This window comes from Nipponia nippon, unplaced genomic scaffold (genome assembly GCF_047370975.1).
Source record: "Nipponia nippon isolate SJK-2023a ecotype South Korea unplaced genomic scaffold, ASM4737097v1 scaffold_9, whole genome shotgun sequence".
In the NCBI taxonomy this organism is placed as follows: domain Eukaryota; kingdom Metazoa; phylum Chordata; class Aves; order Pelecaniformes; family Threskiornithidae; genus Nipponia; species Nipponia nippon.
Window position 1 is genome coordinate 48,028,948 of NW_028262413.1, and position 23,440 is coordinate 48,052,387.

Sequence of the window (23,440 nt, forward strand, 5' to 3'; positions counted from 1 at the left end):
AACCCCGAGCCCCAGCACCGCGGCGAACACTAACCTGATAACTGCGGAGGCGGGCGCTCCCGGGGGCTCCGGCCTGATTGACGTCCCTCCCCGCCAACCGCCGCGCCGCTGAGGCGAGGCCGGAGCCAATGGGGCGGGCGAGGGGAGGTGGAAGCCAATGGGGGAGCGGCGAAGCCGGCCAGGGGGACAGCCCGGCTGGGAGCGGAGGATCATTCCGTGCTGGTGGCTGATGGGGAAGGAGCGGCGGCGGCTCCGCCGCGGGGATGGGGTGCGCTCCGCCGCCTTTCCCCCCGCCCCGCTCCCGCTTTCCCCCCCGCCTGCCGGATCCTGGGGGAGGCGCCGAGGCGGGGCGGGGAGCGGCGCTAGGGGCCGGAGCCGCCCGGGCAGGGGCGAGCAGCCAGGAGGGAGGGAAAAGGTGCGGAGCGGAGCGGGGCGGCTGAGGGGCGGCGGAGCGCGAGAAATGGCGGGCGGGCGGGGAGAGCGGGAGGCGGGCGGGCCGCGCGGCGCGCGCGGGAGGGGCGGCCATCTCCTCAGCGGCGGCGGCCGTGAGGGGAGGCGGGCAGGGCAGGGCAGGCCGCTCGGCTCGGCTCGGCTCCACCGGGCCCTGCCCGCCCTCGGCGGCATCCCCGCGGCGGGCCCCGGCGGGAGAGCGCGTAGGACGGCGGTGCCGGGCGGCGGGCGCTCGGTCAGCGCGGGGTGTTACCGCTCGGGGTAACCCCCCTTCGGGCGGAGGGGCTGCTGAGGGCTCGGGGCAGAGAGAGGGAGGACGGGGGGGCTTTGCTTGTGCAAAGAAATCCCGGGTCGGTCGATTCCCTCCCTGGGAGATGCTTGTAGCTGCTCCGAAGGTGTCCCCAGAAGCCTTGCAGTCTCGGAAGCCTGCTCTTGCTGTTATGTCCAGTTGTTGGATGAAGTGGTGGGGCAGGGCCTCTGGTGCCAATAAGAGGTATATTCCCCTGTATCTTTTGCCAGGCAGACTTTTGAAATGAGGTGCCAGCTATGTCCTTGTTATCTGTGTCAGGTATTGGATCCACTAGCCTTGCGACAGCAGCAAAACCCCACGCTCGCTTGTCTCCGTGTACTTGTGACTGGTTTTATCAAACATAGGGGACTGTTATTGCTGGGCGTAGCAGACGATAGGTAAAATGTGCTTCATTCGCTTAGTGAGGTTCCCGTTTGTCCCTTGGTGCAGAGTCACTGGAGTTTTGGTGGACTTGTTAACCTTGCCTTCACCTCAGGTGGCCGAAAAAGGCAGGGCTGTAAAAATCCCTAAGAGTTGTTTGAAAGGTTTGATATTCAGTATCAACAAAAAGGTGAGAATTGCTGGAAAACTGTCTGTCTTGTCAAAATATTTTGCAGTGCAGGATGGAGATACTTCTTTTACCCGTGTCATCTGCGGATAAACTGTAATGTATGCAGTTGACGACTGAGCACAAGTTCTGTTGAGAGGGTGCGAGCTGGGAGAAAGGTCAAGCTGGATCCAGCTGAAGGTAAAAAGTGTAACTTACAGTACGGGACCACTGGTATTCTGCAACAGGTTAATGTGTTTGTGATGGTTTAGGGCCTCATTATGATCGAGCTGTTGGAGCCATTGGATCTCCGTTTTCTCCGTGGCACAGAAAAGTCGTTTTATTTGTTGTTCTGTGGCACTGATTTCAACATAATAGACGTTACTGTAGTAGTTTTAGAATACCAACTTTGCAAAGCATTTGGGACACTTCAGGGTCAGGGTGAATTTTGTTTTAGCTCTGTTTTAAATTCTCTTTTACAGGTGCGAACAAAGGTGGCCCCTGGGCTGAGGCTTCACAAGGGAAGGTTTGGTCTGGAATTTGTTTTCATGGCACAGGTGAAGACCTTTGGAAAAGAACTTTTATCAAGGAAACAAAGTGTCTATAAGTATTAACTAAACCGACATAATATTTAAAAAAAAAAAAAAAAGTTTCTGAGAATACAGAGATACTTTTTCCTTTGTTTTATCAGCAGAAAGAATGTGTTGTGTGTTCTAATTATATAAAGTTGTATAAATGCCCCCCTCCAAACTTTTGGGGGAAACTTATTCAAAGTTCAAAACCAAAATTAAATGTTTAAACCTGTAGGTTTCCCCTTTGCCCCATTCATGTGCACGCTGTTTGTATTGCAAAGGTTTGAGAAGTCTTGGGAACTGTTTGGAGAACTAAAAATGAATGGAAATGTTCCACAGGCCAAATATCTAAGCGTCCTATCACAACGGTAAATAAATTTTAAATAACATCTTTGCAGAGTACAGCTTTTCTTAAACAAACAGTGAAAAAAACAATCTGGTCACGGGACTGACCAATGCTTTTAGGCTACGAAAAAAAATAAATCAGCTTTAAAAATGGATATGACTATGCCATTTAAACTAAGGATCTGGTTCTGCTCTCTTCGTAATAGAGGAAGAAACTGTGACATTTCGATGAAGCAATACTAGGTCTTAGTTGGGGAATTTTTATTATGCATTTCTGTGAATAAAGCTGTCGACTATCTGTTATAGACATCGTTGATTAGGAATACTGCATACTGACACGGTGTATGGAATCCTGTCTTGTTGGAATCCCTAATGGAGCGGAGCAGCAAAAGTGATGTGAGCCCTGCTCGCGATGGTGGGAAGCTGCTCTGTAGGATCCCTGGTCAGTCTCCCATTGGAAGATCAAAATATTCTCCGTTCTTACCTGTATGTTCTGGTTTTTAAAGCTCGAGTACAAAGAAGTTAATATTGTGAGTAATTGCTGTAATCGCTACAGTTAACGTTTGATTTTTGTACATGGTTCACATATTTGTCCAATTTCTTCATTGCTCAGAGTAATTTGTTGTTAGCTCTCTGAAAAGGAAATTCTAAATACAGGTTTGCATGTTGAAGCTGATCGTTTGTCAGAAGCCTGGGCCAAAATCTAAAATACTAAAAGCACTTGCTGTAGAAACTTTTCAGTTATTGCTGAGCCTGAGTTAAGTTTTCCTGTGCTTCTATATTATTATCTTTCGGGTATTATCTGATCTAGCTTTAAAAACTGTTTAATGTAACTGCAATTTGGCCAATTAGGTGATTTCATCCACAGTTTATATTTCGTTATGCGTGGTTCTCCATGTTTCTTTTCTTTCCTTTTTTTTTTACATTTTTTTTTAATGTGAATACTGCAGCCTTACATTAACACAAGTTTCATATGAAGGGCTGCTATACATTAAGCATGTGCGTCATGTGTGAAATCCTGCTGTGTTCTATGTCTGTAAAATTGCTGGGTAGCTGAGCGTTTGCTGAAATGAGCTGCTGATTGTTTTTTTGTGGCTTATAATACTCCTTTGTAGATCTGCTGGTATCTTGTTTGTCCCTGCTGCATCTAGACAATGCATTCCTTCATGTTCTGTGTAACATCTTCTTCAGTCATTTCTGTGGATGTAGATATGGTAACTGGAAAGAGAAAATTCTGTTCTTAAATTGTCCCTCTTCCCGCCCTTAACTTCCCCACCCCCCAGCATAGCTGGAGTATTGGTCATTAAGGGGAATTTAGAACAGTATTGATTGCTGTTATCCAGGAATTCTGGGGGAAAGGGACAAAAATGAGCATTGAGAAACTATATAAATTTTCTGACAACACGAATTTATGCTTCGAGACCCTTAAAATCCATAGGGGAGCGCTATAGGCCGAAAAAAAAAAAAAGACGAGCTCAAGATGTTGGACGAATAAGCTCTGGAGCTTACTGCTGTTTTAAGAGGCTTGGATGTTGGTGCTGTGCCTTCTGTCTGTTGTTCAGCTGTTTAAATCTCTCCCAGTAGCGGTTAGCAAGGTGTAAACTGAGTGGTCAAGTCTAAACCCAGAAGGGTTCTTGTCTGCTGTTATTTGCTCGTTTTTCTCATGTAATCAGCCCTTTGAGGGAGTTGGGCAAGTTCAAAACAATATGTTTTTCAGTGCTTGCTGCTGGGACCAGTGTATAATTGCTCTGGCATATGAGTGAATCCTGTTGCTTTCTGCGTTAATTGCTTACAAATACTCCGCATTTGTGTCACAATATTCTGTTTTCTAGCGGTGTTTCAAGTAAGAGGTTGATACTCAACTGGGAAGCTCAGACCAGAAATGAAGAAAGGTTATTCAAAGCAATGTATAGAATGGGAAGCATCTGTTTTAAGTTAGGAAATTAGGAGAAGAAGAGGTGAATACTTCTGGTACGTCTCAAAACTGGCGCTTTTTTTCCGGAGCTGAGTGTGGGATGTTGTTTGCCTTTTTATTTGCACAATATCAGGCGTGCCAGCGGAGCCTAGAAATTCATAATTAACAAAACAGGGGAAGAAATTGTTTCACGCATTCTTGCTGGTCTGCGGGAATAGGCTGATCAATATATACACCCATAAACCTTCCATAACTTGTACATCTGTTTTTAAAATAGCTTAAATAGTTTCCTGCAAGTCTTTCGCAGTATGCCACCCCCCCACAAACCCCCTCGTTTCTGTTTGTCAAATATGTGTTTTTATTTCCTACCAAAACTGGTGGTTGTAGTTCGCATGCTTTTAGGACAGGGTTTAGGTGAGTTTTGGAAGGGGTTTTTGTGTTTTTTAACCAATGCACTGTATAGCATCTCTTTTTGTGAAAAGGATGCTTAAGAGTATTTGTTGTTGATTCTTTGGTGTTCTTTAGATAACCAGGCAATTCCTCGCATAAGCTGGCAAATTTCTTTGTCCATCTTTTCTGAAGCATTAATCGTTTTATTATGAAGGTAGGATGACATCGTTACAAAAAGTGCTTTTTTTATGGCTTTGATACTTCATTTTACTGTACAGGATTTAACAAATGAGAAATAATTGTTCAGTTTGTTCCAGTGGCTTATAATGCCTATTACTTATCTTGTAACTGAATATTCAGCCATTTTTACTGCTCTTGGTCTTCCTTTTACAAGCTGTCCTGCCCATGGTCAACTTCAGAACTTTTGTAAGATCTCGTGAATGGGACATTGTAAGCCAAACATCTTATGGATTAGCAATTTTTAGTACAAAAAGTTTAAGAAGATTACATACCAGAATTCAAAGCTAAAAATATGTGCTGATGTATTTTTTAACTAAGGTGGGAAATATAGTGAGTGATGATGCCAAAATGAAACTGTATAAAATGAAGTTTCTTGAAAAGAATTTGCAGGACTGATTTAGCTGTTCCTGAAGATGACAGATATTTGGAGGACTCTAATTAAAATGGAAAATTCAGAGATTCTTGAAAAATCTGTGTGTGTTGGGATAAATAGAAAGGTGGATTTTTTTTTTTAATAGCAGTTTGTCCAAGTTACTTCAAGCAACAAGAGCATGATGTGAGATTTTTACAAGGCCTGCACGCCAGCAGCGTGAATGTAGTTGCAAGTACAGCAGCCTTACTGTTCCACTAGGACTTCAAGAAAACTTTTCAGGAGTATTTGACCAGTTCTGCTCTTTTCAGGGGGGGAAAGGAAATGTACTTGTAGTTATTATACTTTACAGAATGATTAGGTTTTGATTTAGCAGACGTACTTCAAAAGAACAGAGTGCATTTCTTTCTTACACTCAAAATAAGAAGTACCTGCTGTAGAAAGAGCGTATTGTATGAAACTTGCTGCAGTGGATGTGGGAGCTTTCAAGTCTGACAGTTTACGTAGTGAAGATGAAAGTGAGGACAGGTCTCGGGCAGGGGACTTCAAGAGGAATGTGATTCATGGGACATAGTTACTAGCGTAATTACCAGTGCAGCTGCCGTAGTAACTTCTGCCAGTACTAAAAAAATCTGTCATGTCCAGTGCTCTATGGGTCGTAGTGTGAGTGATAAAGGTGGGAGCAGCGGAAGCGTAATGCCTTGTTCCGCTTGCCAACTTCAGACCAGCCTGTGCGGATGCGGCTATTTCTGCTAGGTTTCAAACTGACACTAAAGCTTCACAGGATTTCCTAAAGTGTTTAGGCTGGGCTAAAATTTTGGAATTAGAGGTGGTAAGGTTTTGGTTTTGTGTGCTCTGTAAATAATAGTGGAAGGGCAGGCAAGGATTCAGAGGGACTGAATTACTCTGATAATGAGGAAAACCTGTTGAATTCAGGCAAGGAAAAAACCCAGCCCTCTTAAACATAAATACCTTCCGGTTTTGCACTTCATTACACGAGGTTTTATTCAGTAATAAATTCATTTGTTTCAGTATTGTAGAAAGTAGGACTTTTTTAGCTCTCTCTGTGATAATGCTTTCTATTTGCCATTCCTTGGACTGTAGGTCAGACTTTTCATTTATTAATATTTGTTTCCCGTTATATTGAATGGAACATTTCTGATTTGATCCAAAGTAGAATTTGGACTTAGGAGCTCTTGAATAATTTGGGGGGATGAGGGATAAGGGATGTTCTGCTAGATCCAGGCTTCCTTTTAATATAAATACTAGTTCAAATAGGAAGAATCTTTTACTGGGAAGTGGGGGACTTCTGGCATGCTAACCCCAAAACATTATTTTCTCTCACTAACCTGTGTCATCAAAACTCACTTTTCTAGCACTCAGTAAGTGCAGTTTCCACTTGAAAGTGTTAAAGTGAATTGCCAAAGGTCATGCATCAGTCTAGTGCCAAAGATGGGTCTGGAATTCAGGAACTCTGATTTTTATAGTCAGAGCAGTCTATTTAACTGCCTCTCCCCAACATCTGCATTAGCAGATCATAACGTTTCATCTGTGCAGTAGAAATACTTACTCTGGCCTATTTAAGAGGGTACTTAGCTTCCTTCCCAGCTGTTCTGAGTGTCAGCGACACGTACGTACGCACACACAACCTTCCTGATTTCATCCAGTCTTCCTTACCCTCTTCAGAGAATTGCCAGGTTTGCTCTTAAACTCTCATCTGCCTGTTGCTTCACTTTTGTCGTTTCCACCTCCTGTTTCTTAAGAATTTACCTCCTACAGCTTGTTTGGCATTCTTGAGCAAAGGTTTTTGTGGCTTGATTCAGGCAAGAGGTAAAGAGGGAATCGGGAGTTCCAGTAGACGAAGTTGTCACAAGATTGTTAGTCGTTTCATGATAACGTTCTGTAAGCATCCCTGGCTGTTGCCCCTGTTGACTGCTATGGTACAATTCCTACAGACTCAAATTCAGGCACAACATGAGTCCTATGGTAGTCCTACTATAGGACTGAGCTCTACTATAGAGCGAGACTCCCTGTACTCCTCCCAAGCATCTCCTGACTGCAAACAGAGCGATAGTAAGTAATGTGGTTCTGCAGCTTCCATGTCTGGCACGTGTATGTAGGCGCTGGGGCTCAGCCCTAATAGAGTGACCTTTTTTGTGGCAGTTACGCTGCACATTGACTTTGTCATAGATGGCTATCAGTTTATGGAATGAGAGTCACACGGCATTTATGAAAATGCCATTAAAAATTAAGATTCTCTACAAAATGTATTTTTGCCTGAAGGCTGTGGTGTTTTGGTTTTTTTGTGTTTGTTTTTAACAATGAAAACCCCAAGCCTGAAAATAGTAGTTTAATCCTTTTTCTGTGCCATCTTCGAACCCCTTTCCAATACGGGAAAGGAGGGTAAAAACTGATTATTTTTTAATAATTCTAGTTCTAAAATGAAAATTATGGTTTCAGCTGGTGTAAAAGATCAGCTCATCCCAGAATGGTTTTCCTCAATAATTAGGTCTTCACAGTCTCCAAAGTAGGTTAACAAATGGAGTTTAATAATCCTTTAGTTTCTCTGCTTTTCTTTGTGATTTGTTAATTTTTCTGGCTAATGTAAAGGTGTGGTGCCTTGTACACCCATCCCTTTTTTGCCCAATTACATAAATAATTCCATTGTTAAACTCAGAGGTCAGTCACAGGTGGCGATAGGATATGAAACGCCTGGTTTAGCCAGCGCTCCGAAAGAGGATTTTGCAGTTCTTGTAATGGTTCAAAAACTCACTGAGCCGGAGACGAAGCCAGCCAATGGATGGATTGATAACTATGAAGAATCATAAAATCGTCCGTAACTATGAATAATATCCATGAGATGTACAAACCGGGAGGAAGACTCGTGTCCGTTTTATAGATGGGTAAATTGAGCTGAGGTAAGTGATGTGTACATCGTGTGGGAAACCTAGATCGATCAGAACTTGTAAATCCAAACTGACAGTAGAGTTACCCTTCCTCTCCACCCAAAAGTACTCGGTGCTTCTTAGGCGTGTGGGCTAGTCTTCAAGTGTGCGGGGTCTCTTCTACCGTTTTTTATGTCCAGTTGTAAAAATAAATGCAGCTACTTTTAAGACACAGAGGAAGAAAAGGAAGAAGTTAATTTAACAAATTGAAGACTTGACTTGTGCTAGAATACGTGGATACTTTCTTTACTCAGAGACAGAATGAAGGGGGAAGGAAGCAAATTCTGTAGCGCAGAAGTTATTATCCAAACCAAATTAATTTTAAAGATAAAGTAGATGGGCCTTTTTAAAAAGTTACAAAGCGGGGTTCTTGCATGCCTGCACCATTGATGCTTTTAAAATGGAAGTGATGTACTGGAATAAGTATAATGAGTTGGTGCTGAATAGGAGGTTGAGCGTGTACTGGATGTGGTGGCCTGGCTCGTAGAATTAGTGGAATTGTTGCCATTGGCTTCATGAGCACTTCGGTTTTGGCTCGTAAGTTGCTTACAGTTCCGCTTCTGCAGTGAGAATAAAGAACGATCAGCAAGTTTGTACAGAAGCTGCTGGTAGACATCAGCCATGAGATCTAGCCTGGCATTTAATTAAAATTTAATTAAATAAATGTTTTTCTGGTAATAATTGAGAATCCTAATCCTCTTGTGGCCACATTGTGTTGTTTTCCCTTCTAGGTGGGTACGGAGTTTCTGGGTGGCAAAAGCAGGAGTTTTACAAGTAGTCCGTGCGCTCTGTCCTGTAAAGCTGTGATGCAGGTGCGTTTCGTGTCTGCTAACACAACAGTAGCTACAGTGGTGAAGCAGGACTTGGATAAGTAACGTCCAGTTTGACTTCGGTAGTCTGCAGAGTGAGGGTCCCTGCCTCCTTCCTCATGGAAAGAGGACCCTAAAATATGGGAAATGCTTCATGCACCACCCTAGCGAAGGGAGGCCTTTACTGAAAGATAAAGCTGGGCATGCTGCTCCAGTGAAATACGTTACACAGTTGTTATTTTTTGGGTAACAGCCAAATCGTTTGTTGTCCCTCCCCACACGCACTTCCATTTACAAAGGAAGCCTTCAGTCTGTTGAATGTCATACAAGACTGTTCAAACCCAGACTTGAGCAATGGAAATTCAAGTAGTTCCATCAGAGCGATTCAATTGACACAGCTGACTTCTGCCATCTGAACAAAAGATTTTGCTTTAGTTGTGCGTGGATATATAAATGCTGATGTGATTGTCTTGTTCCCAGCCCTCCACATAGATGTAGTGCATTTTAAAGTTTACTGGTATACACCCCATTTTACTACTTGAGGTTTATGTGGTGCTTCAGCCTTTCATAAAATTGCAGGTGAAAACAGTCCCCTGGAAAACAAGAAAGCGTCGGTGTTTTCTGTGGGCAAGCCTGGTGAACGTTGGGGGTTAACACGTAACGTTACAACTAAATGCGGTAAATGGCCCGGTCATCCATTCTGTCTTGAGGCCTGTGGTCTGGTAACGTCCATTCGCAGATGATAAATCATTTGAGGCTGTGATTCACAGCTCAACCGTGGTGATGTTCAAGTCAAAAACTGAACTTTATGTCAGAGTAGAAGAGGTTATGATGTCTGATTTTCTTAAATCTATTTACACTGGTCAGGCTACAACATACAGTGGGGTGCAAAGCCAACATAAACGTGTTTATTCCCTAACAAGAGGGCCAAGATTCTCCACTAGCTAGAAGCAGAAATTTCCTTCATCTTGCTTCTGCCGCTAGCAGTCATGCTCTTGGACTTGTGTTTTCCCATGGCGTCTGTGGCTGGCTGCCACCAGTTCTTTTCTCATCTTCCTAAATGCTTCCTTACCCTGTCATGTTTGTCCCTCTCTTGGTTTTCGGTATGTAATCAGAGACCACAGCCGTCGTCTTGCTTCCTCTCTCCCTTATTTTGCATAAGCATGAAACTAGTGGTCTTACCAGCAGTTCTGGTGTTACCTAGTTCTGTTTTCTGTCACAATTTAGAATCTCATTTTGTCTTCCTGAAAGTGTCTCTGTAAATGAGGCATCAGCTTATGCATCACACGGTTAACCTGGAGATTCTTTTCCTCTGCCAGTCCTCCTCCTTCACTGTCTTAGTCGCAGCAGATGAAACAGCCTTATTTGCTTATCACGCAGATTCAAATCAGGCATCATCTTTGAAATAAGATTCTCTCCAATTCTGAGTAGGGTTGTCCATATTTCTACATGAAATCTTAAGTGATGAGGTCTGTGGCCACCTGCCCATGTAAAACTTAGGCAACATGGCACCATCTAATTAACCACTCCTTCCAATATTGTTTTCTGTAACGTGACAAATCTCATCATGTGTTGCGTTCACGCAGAGCGATGCTGCGGAGGGCATTGTGCAGGATTGTGCAGGTGGATATTCCGTCCCTTCCTTGTGCTCTGCTCTCTTGCTTTCAATAGGAAGTCTTTTTCCTTATCTCGGGTCCCACGCTGCCTTGCTTCTCATCACCTCACCTTAGTCAGCCACTTGTTTTTCTTGATGCAGTGTGCCGGCCTCCATTGTCTGCCTGTTGCATTTAAAACCATTATTTTCATACAATTATTTTATATACTTATTTATTATTAGTTGTTGTTAATTATTTTCAATTGTAATGATATATTTATTATTAATTATTATTAATAATTCATACATTATTTTCCCATAAACAACCCCTTCTCCTAAACAACCCTTAATTTTCCTTTACTATGATGACTGCAAAAGCCTTCAGAGTTATTTGTTGATGCGCCGTTGGGACTACCAACGCTGCCTTGCTGTTTCTTTGGGCCTCCCTATCTGTCTGTTCTACTGCTGCCTCTTATGTTTCTTTTTTTTGTGCCCATTGTGGAATTTCTGTCATGTGTTTATCCTGTCCCAGGACTTGGCATGAGTCAGTGGCTAGACTTTAGAGACATTATAGTAAAACAAATAAATAATGATAGAATGTGAAATGATCAAACATTGAGTCAGAAGTATGGAAGGCCATCTCTTTCAGGGCCGGGTCAGCTACACATAACTTTCTTCCTAGCAGATGTTTATGAGGGCTGCTCTTAGAGGTAAGTAATACTGCAATTTCTGCTCCCCAGTAATTTGCTCCAGTACCTTGCCATCCTTGCTAGTCATAACGTCTGACCTGAATCTTCCTTGCTGCAGTGTAAGCCTGTTTCTTCTCATACAGGCCATGAACAGGAAAAAAAGGTATTTCCCCCTTTGTTTTGTTTTGGTTTCTTAATACCTTAAATATAAAGTACTTACAGACTTCATGGTCTTTTTGTCAGGCCCGCCTCCTTTGTTTCTTCAGCCCTTCCTTGTAGGTTGTTTGCTGAACATCTGATCGTTTGTACGGGCTTTCTGTAGATAGTCTGTACTAGATACACCCCTCTTAACGCGCAGCATTCCAAAGCTGGGTGCTGTACTCCAGCTGAGACCTGGGTTATATTTGTCTTTGATCCCCATAAAGTGCAGTGCTGCTGTCAAAATAAATAAACACTGTTGACTCGCGTTCACCTTGTAATTTCTCTGCAACCATCAGATTTGTTTCTGTAGACTTATTTAGCTCGTTCTTTCCTTCCAGTATTTACGTGATTGAAGTGGCAGTAATAATAAGTAGCTGCTGCAGTTTTTCCCTCAATGAGGGTCTCGGTCTGGATGGTCAATATGTCAGTGAAAACCTGTTCCTGGAGGGAAGTGTGATCAGCACGAGGAAGTTGCATGACCTTGAACTGGGAACAGGGAAAGATGCCGAGGCTGTTCAAATGCCTCTGGTGCATACAAGCCATCTAATTTTTTCATGGTGGTTTGGCTGTATCCTTGTAGTCGTGATATCTGTTAGATCAAGTAGCCTTGCTCCTCTGATGTTTATCCCTTAGGTATGTAGAGGGAGGAATTTTATCCCTTTTCAGCCTTCATTTTTGTGAAGTGCCTATATACTTGATGAGACCTGTTACAAAGGCTGTCTTAGCTGTTCTTCTCTGGACTTGTTCTTTGCTAACAAGAATAATCAGATTTTTACTGACTTTTCTGATCTGTTTCACCCTGGGTGTTGCTTACAATGCGAGGGATCCAGGTTTCATTGCTGAGTCTTGAACCTCAGAGACAACGTGAAGCAGCATAAGTATATCAGATGGTACTTTGAAGAGTCGGTCAACAGGCCAAGTGGCTGAAATCCATCCTTCCCATCCACGCAATCCGAGTGCTGCAATGGGTGAGGAGCAAACTCTGCCAATACCGGACCCAGCAAAATCTTACAATGGTTTTCAGACTGAAAAAAATGCTGGAGGGGCAGAAAAGATCTGGGTAGAAAAAGAGAAGGATTTCTTGTTGTTAATCGCTATCCACATTGAGTGCAGTACCACTATTCTAGGCCTTGGAAAATGACATGTTATTTTCTTTTAAATACAACGAAACCTAGAACTAAGTGGTGGATATTAAATATTGAATATACCAAAAAGGATTTGTCATCTGCTAAGCATAAAAAGACTTCACTTCAAAAAGAAACAGGCTGGCTAGGCCCTGTATGTTTGTTTTTCTTCATATGGATGATATATTCCCATTTCTGTTAAAGCGAGGTTTGCATTTGGGTAAATGGAAGTGCTTTTCCTTTACAGAAATGCTATTACAAAAATTGCAAGTGATTTAATCGAATGAGCCTCACAGAATATTCACAGTTCACCCTCTTGCGTGCTAGAGTTCAGCGTTGTACAAACAGGGTCAGAAATTCTTTGCTTACCTAGCAGCAAATTGGCTGCTTAGTCAGATATGCAAAACACCCTGTTGAGCATACAGTGCTGAAATAAAGTTTTGATAATTTAGCTTTCTTGTCTAGTGCCATTTGTTGCGGGGTCAGACTTCCCGGCTAATCGCTGTACAAAGTGCCGCAGCATTCTGTGTGTCTCCAGAATGAAGCTCAAGGCACGGATCTTCACGCTGGAATGCGTGCTTGGAGATGAGCTAGGGAAATACTCGGAGGCTCCGAATGTTATTACTGCCGATGTGCTGCGTTACTCTCTTTGAAAATTCCCAGAGCTCGCGATATGTTGTGTATATTTAAAAGCCCCATGCGGGGAGGAATAAAATACGTTCTTCTTCTTTCCTCCATACTTCATGAATAGCTTCTTTCTTAAAAATACAAAATGATATAGCCTTGTTTATTTTCTTATGTCTACTTCTACTGTTTTTACAGTAATCTTAAAAATGTACTCTTTCTGTCATTGTTCCTTAAATATTTGCTTTCCTATCTCAGCCTCATGAGTGGAAAGCCATAGGAAATGAATGTTTGTGGTTTATTAACATTTTAAGTTTGTCTGGTGGTTGAGAGTTCTAGCAGTCACTGCAGTATGGGCAAAACGAGTAGAGCTGCATTTTCAAATCTTGGTTCTGTATGTGGAAATTCTGCGGCCACCCTCTGTTTTTTCCCGAGGCGGTTCCACAGGTCAGTCAGGCATTCGAAACTCAAATTAATTTGTGTGAAAACAGATTAAAAAAAAAAAAAACAAAACAGGTGGCAATTATGGGGTATCTTACTACAGGCATCAGAAAATACAGGAATGCCAGCGAGCATAAATGAGAGTGTGTGCTTATAAAGAAAGGTGGGTGTTCATCTGAGGAAATAGGCAAGGATCAGATTCTGAAAATACAGAAGGGCTGCAGGAGCGTGTGCGGGTACGTAGAGCTGTGTGCCGAAGGCATCTGCCCGTTCGCAGTGACCATCCATGCAAATCGAGCTTCGTGGATGCAGATGAGCTATACTTGTTTTACTGGGCGTATATCTAATTCACACACAAGTTCGTGACAAGCGATTATACAAATGAGAACTCAAATGACTTGAGTGTCTTGTATTAATTAGTATGTTCGTGAACTTTTAAGGCACTGATCTACATGGTCATATATATTTGAAGATACATCTCTGCGTACAGGTTACTTAAGGTAAGTTCTAGTACCAGGAAAAGTATTAGTCCAAGGACAGTACAATGATATAAACAGGTCACCTTTGGCTTTTTATGCTGTGAGGTAAAATGGAGAGATTCTGATGTATTCTTTACTAGCTAGGGGTGAGCACTAAAGGCGGCTTTTTGTTCCTCTAAAATGAAGACAGTGGCTCACCAGCTTCTGGTTTTCATGGACACCAGCAAAGTATCTTCCCTTTGATTTCATCTTCAGCTTGTTCCAGCTTTCCACCTTCCTCACAGTAAATACTCACAGTATGTCTTTACTCAGCATCTCTGAATGCAAGGGAAACACGGGTGGAACTTAAAGCTAGGGGTAGGAAATGGATTTAAGCAAAGGAAGATACTACTTGAGTATTTTTTTCTATGAAGAGCTGCTATCACAAATTCACTTTATAATTGCAGAGCAATGATGTACTCTCCAGAAATATCTAAACTCCACCCAAAAAAAGTCCACAATAAAGGCGGGACAGGAGTGTAGATGTACCTATAGAGAGCACGTTTTGCCTTTTTGGGTTTTTGTTGGTTGGTTGGTTTGGGATTTTTTTTTTTAAAGGGGTATCCCTTAGATTCCTGCCAAAAGGTCCTATTACTGAATCCTGTACGTTAAGCTCATTAAGTGTTTTAATTAAAAAGTGTAGGCGCTCCCCTTAAGTCTTGATTAGATGCACACGTACATTGTTCCCTCTGTTGAGAGCCATCTCCTTCACTCGGTTCTGGCCAACTCTTCTCGTGGCCTGATCCTGTTTTGACAGAATCCCCCTGCAGCTGACTTAAGGCCTGACTGAGGGGGGGAACCTGCAGATATACAGCACAGTCAATCACATATACAGAAAGCCATCAGTTTTAATTGATGGTGAAAGTGTTGAAATTGGGGAAGAAATGCTCTTGAGGTCCGTAGTGTTGCTGTCCTCTCTGATCTCCTTGGCAATCCTTCTTTTTAAGCAAGTCAGATCCTTAATGTTTTATTGAGGTTTTCATACAGGCAAGTCCACCTCACCGCAGTGATGAAGTGGGTCTGTCCTGCCCTTTTACAGTTGCTTTTTTTGGCAATTCTTTGATCACATCCAATCTCCGATCCCTGCAAGATGCCATCGTTTCCCAGGGTGTGCCTCCTCTTGACAAATCAGTTCCCAGGGAGCTGTAGTTCGGTGGGGTAATCCTGAAGTCAGATAGCCCCCTGTTGCTAGCCTATACCAGTACCTTTTAGGGATTTCTGTCCTACGTGGAGAGGAGAAGACAACAGGATGAGGAAAAGCCCAGGTTTGGATTTTGACAGGTACCATTGTTTCGGCAGGAGGCCAGTGACTGACTGAGGATTTCCAGATCGTTTAAAGAGGAGGACTGGAATGAGCTGTGCCGAGGGAAAGCGGAGCAGAAGGAGCAGGGTGCATGTCCTTGGTATCGCCATGACCAAAACCGGACTGTGTCATCTTCAGATGCAGTAGGCTTGCGAGCAAGTGAAGGTCAGCGAGCACAATCGTGTATTGAGGAGTGCTGGGAATCAGGCTTTGAGTTAACCAGGCCACCCCGTTCAGAACCTCAAACAACAATAAAAAGATGACTGCTGATGAGGCAGACCAAGTGAAACAACATGAATGCTGCTTGGAAGGTGCTGCAAGCGGGCTTCAGCTGTACCGCTGCCCTTCTCCTTGCCTGCTCTCCCCGAGACAGAGTTCACAAGAACCAAACCTTGAGGTAAGGAAGATGTGCTGTTGTTGTGAGATTAACACTGGGAAAGTGTTCAGGTGAAGGAGGTGGATCCCACTACCTGCTGGTTATTGAGGTCCAATAGTCTTTTTATTTCATAACTGAAATTGTAGGGAATATCCTGTAATAGCGAGTAGCAGAGTAGAAGCCAGTTGCTTATCTGGTGAAGCTGATAAAAGGACTGGTTTGGGGTTGACTTACTACTAGCTTGCATGATGAAGCGGTTTTTTGTGATAATCATACCTGCTGCTTATTTGTTCATTAATAGCAGTGAATACGTTTTAGCCTTTCTTGCAAGGTAGAAGAATGAACGTTAAATGTGTATCTAGACAACAGCCCGCCTTTCAAACAGCAGCCATGAAGTGCCACAATGTTTTTAACCTTCCCGTTTATTCTTGCTTCAACGTAAGTGTATGTGACTTGGCTGTCAGTGTGGCCGTAACTTAGCACTGAAATGAAGCCGTTGCCTAATATACATAGTCAGATATTCCAAAACCAACAAAACAGCCTTCTCTTTGTGTGGATGACTGTGACTGTCTGGTGAATGTCATCTGTGTTAAAGTGCTTTTAACTTGTTGCCCAACACAAAATGTGTTATAGCAGCACTTCGTTAGTATTAACATTTTTCTGGCCATATCCACTGCAGTTTCCAGGGTCTTATCTTGTGTTTCTGGCTCTGGAATTCTGCATCTCTGTATTTCTAGAAACAGAGTCTGTTAATCTTTCATGCATTTAGTAAACATATATCCCAAAGCAGACTTTATTTTGTCTTTTGCCTAGGGGCTGTGTGCATAGAGCACAGCATATGTTTTGCTAGCTATACTTGATTTTACGAAGTGGAAGTAAGTAATAGGGTAAAATCCTTAATGTACACAAGTTTGGACCAGGAGGGCTATGAAATTTGCATAAAAGAGAGGCATTTATGGCTGTCTTTAACATTATTTTAGCTAAGTATGTTCCTAAGGCTTTTGTATTGAAGTTTCTTTTTACCAGTGCTCCATGATTTGCAGATGTGTTGTTGCTCCTCAGCAGAAATAACTGGCCTGGCTATTTTGTTATGTTATTGTTAGAAAATCCAAAAGTAATATTGCTTAGAATCACCTTCTACAAAGTTTTTACTATTCCACTGCTAGTGATCTTTGGCAGATAGTAGATGCAAAAGTTTTGAGAATGACAGGAGTGACTAGCCATAGCACTGAAATAGGAGCAAAAAGAGGGAACAGAGTGATTGAGCAATCTATGTGGAACATTGAGATTTCTCCAGATGTGACTTTGCCTCCTCATGTCCCCAAAAGGGGTTACCGTATAGATCAGGTGTACGTGGTACCTAAGGAAGCACTAATCAGCTCCTAGACTCCTCGGCAGGCTGTGAAATACTCTCAGGAACAGTCTGCTAAAGAATGCCGATGATCAAGCGATTCTTAACTTGCATTTCATTGGGGAAATGTGTTGTCAGTCAATATCTTGCCAAGCCAGTTTAATGGGGTGGAGATTCTGGGAAAACTGGTGGGACTGGAAGTAAGTAGTACTCTTCTAATATTAAAATTGAGTTAGGCTTCTGAATACAAAGTGATTATTTGCCTAATTTCCCTTCAGATGTTCTAATATACACATGGGTCCAAAGCTAATTCTCTGACTATTTAATAGCTTTTAGCTGGTTAAGATGCAGACCTTAGAATTGGGGGGTGGGGGGGGTGGAGGGGGTTGGTGAATGATGACAACTCGTGGCTGGCAAATGAGGTAAGTAGAAAACTTCTGAATTTTTGTTGTTTCTTCTAAAATCTTCTTCATGGTTTCTGTTATTTCCAATTCTCTCAGTCCTTTGTGATCTCTTATTTCTATGGCTGTTTCTCAAAAAGCTGCTGTTCCTGCTCCTAGCATATAGCAGAACAGGGAGAAGTGGTTTGTAATGTCATCTTTTAAAAAAATATTTTCCATCATGCCTAGAAAACAGGATGGAAAAGAAATCCTCTTTATCTTTTCAGAAATACGGCTTACATTTCTTTTTTTCTGTTGGGAGACTGTGGATAACGCAGAGGTGGGGGGCTGTCAGCTTTGGAAACCCTTGCTTGCAAAGGCAAGGATTTGAAGTCTCAGCCAACATTACTTCTCCCCAGGTATTTGAGTTAATGAACATAAATAGAAACCAGATAATTTTAAGCCACCTGTAGTAAAGCAATTTCCTTCGCAGAGCAAATTTTGCTACCATCTCTCTCAGATTCTGACTATGTGTACCCCACGGGACAGAAAACTTCAGCATCCAATGTAAGATCTCAGCAGGCAGGAAATTTCTTTTTCCCTTTTAAAAAAAGTGTCACTAGTTACACTTCACCTTTTGTTTCTAGGCTGCGTAAAGAAAATTCGCAACCTGAAAATAAAACCCAAAAACTTTTTCAATCTTTTCCCCAAATGAATCAATTTGGAACATTTCCTTTGAGCAGACTGACTTTCCCTTTAGCTGTGTGTGCCTGTCGGATAGGCTGTTTGTGTTCTCCAAAGACTTCCAGGTGTTTAAGATCCTCATTCCTGAAGGTAGCATGTGTAGAGTTTCTCAAGCACATCCGCATTCGAAACCCGTCTCAGTATTTGCATTACGCATTTTGCATTTCAGCCATTGCTGAGAGAGCAGAGTGCCTGTAGTGTATAGGTACGTTATGATTAAGCTATTTTAAGTAATGGTATAGCCAAACAGCCTGGTGACGTTTTGAAACAGGCAGTCGTCATTGTGGTAAGCCATCTCATGGCTCACTGTGGTGCTGGCAATTACTGTGGTGGGTGTCGTACGAGTTGTGTCGGGGTAACTGAAATTTGGGACTTGATCTCAAACCGAGCAATCCCTGTGATGCTTCTTGGTTTATACCATAAGTTTCTTTGATATTAACCCCCACCCCAAAGTAGAGACAGGCCCTAGCGAAGGGGAAGAGCGATGTGCATCTGCACTGCATTCTCGTGCTGGCGAGTTCAAGCCGGCTGCTGCAGGCTTGTGTAAAGATAGGCAATAGATCTAGACCCAGTGACACTGAGAAAGGGACTGATGTAGAAGAACATGCTGCTTTTTGATTTGTCTTTTTTTTTTTTTTTCCCTCCCCTAATTGAGAAAGTTCATGCAACAAATGCCAGTTTGGGGATCAGCCAGCTGACCCTGACTGGGAAGTGCTGTAGGTCTGCAAAAAGAGACGTTGAGGATGTCTAGGATGACTTTTCTCTGTTGCAGATCTTGTTTTGTGGCTCCACGACGTTTATATGCATTCACTACTGCCTCCTCTCCAGCTGCAAGCCCATAGCTAGCCAACTTGGTATTGACAGATAAATCACTAGGGCTTCTCTAATGGAGCCAGCACTGCTGACTGGAAGGTGTTTGTCCCCCCTTGGGTTATTTTTGTCTGAGTAATGCACAGGAACTTGATAATGGTTTGAGATTGTTTCTTTTTTTTTATTTTTTTTTTCCTCTCTCAGTGGAGTTTCTGAATTGCACGAAACTCAACGATGGGACTCATCACAGAATCATTTAAGTTGGAAGGGACCTCCTGAGGTCAACTAATCCAACCTCCCTGCTGAAGCAGGTCATCTACAGCAGGTTGTCCAGGACCGTGTCAAGTCAGGTTTGGAGACTATAGCTCCTCTCTGAGCAACCAGCTCCAGTGTCTGACCGCCCTCACAGTTTGGGGGGGGGGAAAGTGTTTTCTTGTGGTTTGTTTGTTTGTTTGTTTGTTTTTGAGAAGACAAGGGCCACAAGACACATGCAGGCCACAGCACACTTTGTGAGTGTAGAACCAAGATGTTATTCAGGAGAACCTTGGCTTTGTCAGCCCTGCCAGGTACTGGCTGTTTCTGTCCTCTCTTCTGCCACACTTTATGGAACCTTTACTCCATTCTTCCACTTTTTATCTCTGTTTTGGCCAAAGCAGGCTCTCCAAGAATGTGTTTTGTACCATTTTTCCTTTGGCGTAGATTGGCCAGGAATTCGGAGACGTTAGCAGCTTTGTTAGTAGCAGTCGCCAGCATAGTCATGTAGCAGGGGGAGAAAATTAATTCTAATGGTTAGGTGGAAGATGCCGGTGGAGAGCCTGGCAGAGGCGCAGCAGCGGTTGGGGGTGACCGACTGCCTGCGAACTCCCTCTGCGTCCCAGTAAACATATTTCCTAAGAGCTTCTGAATGCCAGTTGTTTCCTAACAAATTCTTCTGTTTATCAACACAGAATACTTTGTAACACCAGATAGCAAGCAGAGCTGGAGGAAATTTCCAGTATAGGCAAATTGTTAGGCTTGAGGCCTGAACGTATTTTCTGGATCTTAATGCCATCTCTGTGTTCCTGTTATCTCAGATTCCTAATTTAGATTTGAGATCTCTAAGGGGTTCATTGGAACATACTCTTTACTAGCACTTTAAAAATGTCAGGCATATGTTTGTCAAATTTAGAGCTGGTTTAAGCACAATTATGCATGCATTTAAGCATAGTAGCTAAGTGATTTCATGAACTATATCAATAAGTTTATACTAATATAATTACACTGATACTAGCAAGTTTTATGAATCATCTGTATTTGTTTCCAAACAAATGTAGTTAGTCGTATCGGTACAAAATCTGTGCATAGGCAAACCTTTACTTTTGCTAATAATACAGTATTACAAAGGTGGAATGTGTTTTGTAAGATGCATCATAATATTCTTTCCCTTAAACAAGAGGAAACTGAGGAGTTGGAACAAGACACTTTAGTAAAAGGTGGGTGTAGATGTGGTTTGGTTTGGTTTTTGTTGGGTTTTTTTTGGGGGGAGGGAGGCTTGTTGAGTTTTTATTGTTTGGGTTTTTTTCTGTTTGAGAGACTAGGGGGCTACAGATTTCAAGGAAGAAGCATGCTTGGCAGCAATCCAGAGATTGTTTCAAGTGTACCATAGTAAAAAAAAAAAGTTAAAATGTCAGAATAACATGCAGAATCAGAACTGTTGGGAGTGTCTTGACCGGTGATGACTGGGGAAGGGCATCTTTGGTGGGTGAGCGTGGGGGCTCTGAGCACGGCTGTTCCTAAGGGAGCAGGAAAAACCACTGAATCAGGTTCCGCTCCCGCAAACCGTGCGGTACAGGAAACCTCCCCATCTGGAGCTAGGGGATTTGATGGGTGCAGGGGAAGCAGCCACGTGGTGTTAGGGGGTTCTCGGGGTGCTTACGGGGAGGCACAAGAGGATGGGAGTCCCACTGCGATAGTCCAGTCCCTAAGCTTACTTCTCTCTGCGTGCAGAAGTGATGTGACAACCTGCAGCCCCTGGTGTGGCGTTGCCAGCGTTGAATATCGAAGTTAGCCTCTTCCTTCTGTTCTCCAGTTCTACAAACCCTGTGTGAGTACTGCCATCTCTAGCCCTTGGGAGTGCTGCTGTACTCCGTCTGCCGCTGCCACCTGGCAGCGGTGTCAAGCCTGATTCATCTCTGAGTGAGGCTTGTTTTAAAGGGATGAGCCTACATTTCTAAATTAGCTGTATTTGAACTCACCGAAAGGTAGGCCAGAGCCTGAGCTGCCAACCCTCAGCACAAAGAAATTTTATTTGAGAGGAATGGAGTAGAAAGTCTGAAGTCTTTTGTCTGGAGTGGATGCCACGTTCTCTCCAACTGCTTTGCTGGTAGAGGAACCTCTCGGGATCAGGTTTGCACTGATTTGGTTTAGGGACTAAACTGGAATGGGCAGAAATGTTTGGACAGAAGTTTCCTATCAAAGCATCTGTTTTCTAAAATGAATGTGTTGATGTTTCAGTAACGTTTGGGGAAAAAAATGTAAAATCTTCAAAAATCGCAATCATGTTTTGGTTTGTGTTTCCCACCTCGTTTTATATTTGATCGCGTAAGGGGTCTTGTTTGATTTTTCAGACTTCAGATGTTATTATTTTTGGTATTTTGAGGTGGTTCTCATTTCAGCAGCTCCAGCCAGGTGCCGCATTTGGAGCAGCTCTGCTGGCCACGGGGAGCTGCTGTTTGGCCACAGCTGCTCTGAGGGGTTCCCTTCCCTGTGGGTGCGGCGCTGGCTTGCAGGACTTACTGCCTGGCCGTTCGGTGACGGCTGCCAGTGCCGTCCCCCCGTCCCCGCGCAGGACCACCCCTGCAACGGCGGGTTGCTGCAGACTGGTAGCTGGGCCACTCTGTTTTCTCCTCTGTTTTGAAATGCAGACATCAAAGTGAAAGAAATGTTCCAGTAAATTTGTTTTGAAGCTCTAAAAGAAAACTTTCATTTTCCCATGTGTTTTCCATTTTGTTAGTTTTGCAATATCAACTTTTCATCCTGATTCAGATTTTTTTTTTTTCCAAAATGAAACAAAATCTCGCATTTTCCTGGAACAGAAATCCCATTTTCACACATGCATTTCCATTGATTTTTGTGGGACTACTCACATACGTAAAGTTAAACAGCTACAGAGTGTTATTGAAATCACAACTATAAATTTTGTAATAGGTTAAAAGCGTCCTGTCAAACCGTGGATAATAAATTCTGGATATAATGAAATTGTTCATAACTTTTGGGGGAAAAAAACAAGACTGTATTTCCCCCAGTGATTTACAATGGCTGTAATTTTTAAAGGGCCTAAAATAACTTTCCAATTTAAAATTATTTAAAATACTTCCCTGAACAAACAGGGATGCTATGTTGGCCGTACTGCTATCTAATTAAATATTTACTATACTTCTGTATCTGGTGGCTGAACCAGGAACCTGGAAGTGCTGATGCACACAGCTCTGAACCGGCGTATCTTCCAGCCCCGACCTTGGCGGGCTGACCCTCCGCCTCCCACACCCTCGCTTTGCTCTGGCTCCTCTCACCCCGGCACTGTCGCTGCAAGCCTTTCATCCCTAAAGCTCTTCTGGCTTGCATGGATTTTACTTCCAAAACTCTCTTTGACAGGTGAAAATGTCTTTCTTTGAAGTTCCCTGGAGAGGCAGATTCCCCTTTGGTCTGCAGTTTGCTGCACCAGTGCCCGCTTCTCTCTGTGTAAATGTTTGTTTGCTCTGTGAGCCTTTTGCCTCTGCTGTGCTCTAAATATTCCTCATTTAATGAAGCAAAGTTCTTTAATTACTATTTTTCTTTGTGGAATGGCTCACGGTCCCTTGGTCTTTTGATACTATCAGACTGAAAGGGAAAAAAATCCTTTAAACAATTTTCTGACTCCCTCTAGAGGATTTCTTTCCAAGCCCAGAAATAGCTCCGCAGTGGGAGAAGCCGAGCATTCAGTCACTGCGCCTGCATAGCCAGGTTTCAGTGCAGATTACATCTTTTCCAGTACCCGCAGACAGCTTTTTTTTTTTTTCTGTCAGTTGCTGCTAATGTCTCCCAGATTTTATTCCCACTGTTCTTTAAATATAAACGCTCGCAGTTCATTTTTCCTTAGGCAACGCAAGCCCGGTGTTCTCTGCTGAGGGACCCTGCTGCAGTTAGCACTGCTCAAGGAACGGCCGTTCCTGTGGTGTGCTGACTCCTCTGGACCAAACTTTCTGAGATGATCAAGTAGAAAGCTTGATTTTAACACCTTTTGCATACCTTCTTTCCCATTACAATAGTGAAATTTAATGTCTGTCATGAATAGCAACTCATTTTCATGATGTTGTGGGGTTTTTTTCCCCTTCATATCAAGGGATACACGTTATTTTCTAATATTTCTGTCCTTTCCTATTCCTGTCCATTGTG

General features: G+C 43.0%; 1 protein-coding gene across 37 annotated transcripts in view; it reads left to right on the plus strand.

Annotated features, from left to right (window-relative positions):
• The first annotated feature begins 117 nt into the window (after positions 1–117).
• The window catches only part of LOC148050328 (uncharacterized), a 31,603-nt gene continuing 8,280 nt past the window's right edge, over positions 118–23,440 (plus strand). For 3 of the 37 annotated variants that reach the window (XR_015701419.1, XR_015701428.1, XR_015701431.1), the window contains exons 1-8: positions 204–415; positions 1,357–1,487; positions 1,769–2,226; positions 2,510–2,733; positions 7,796–8,875; positions 15,363–15,763; positions 19,232–21,110; positions 21,272–21,412. Coding sequence is in view for 16 of the 37 variants with exons in the window: in XM_087744402.1 (XP_087600528.1) it covers positions 15,626–15,763 (138 nt within the window). In the remaining 21 variants the exon portion in view is untranslated. The other 34 variants (XR_015701420.1, XR_015701429.1, XR_015701433.1 and 31 more) reach the window with 28 other exon arrangements.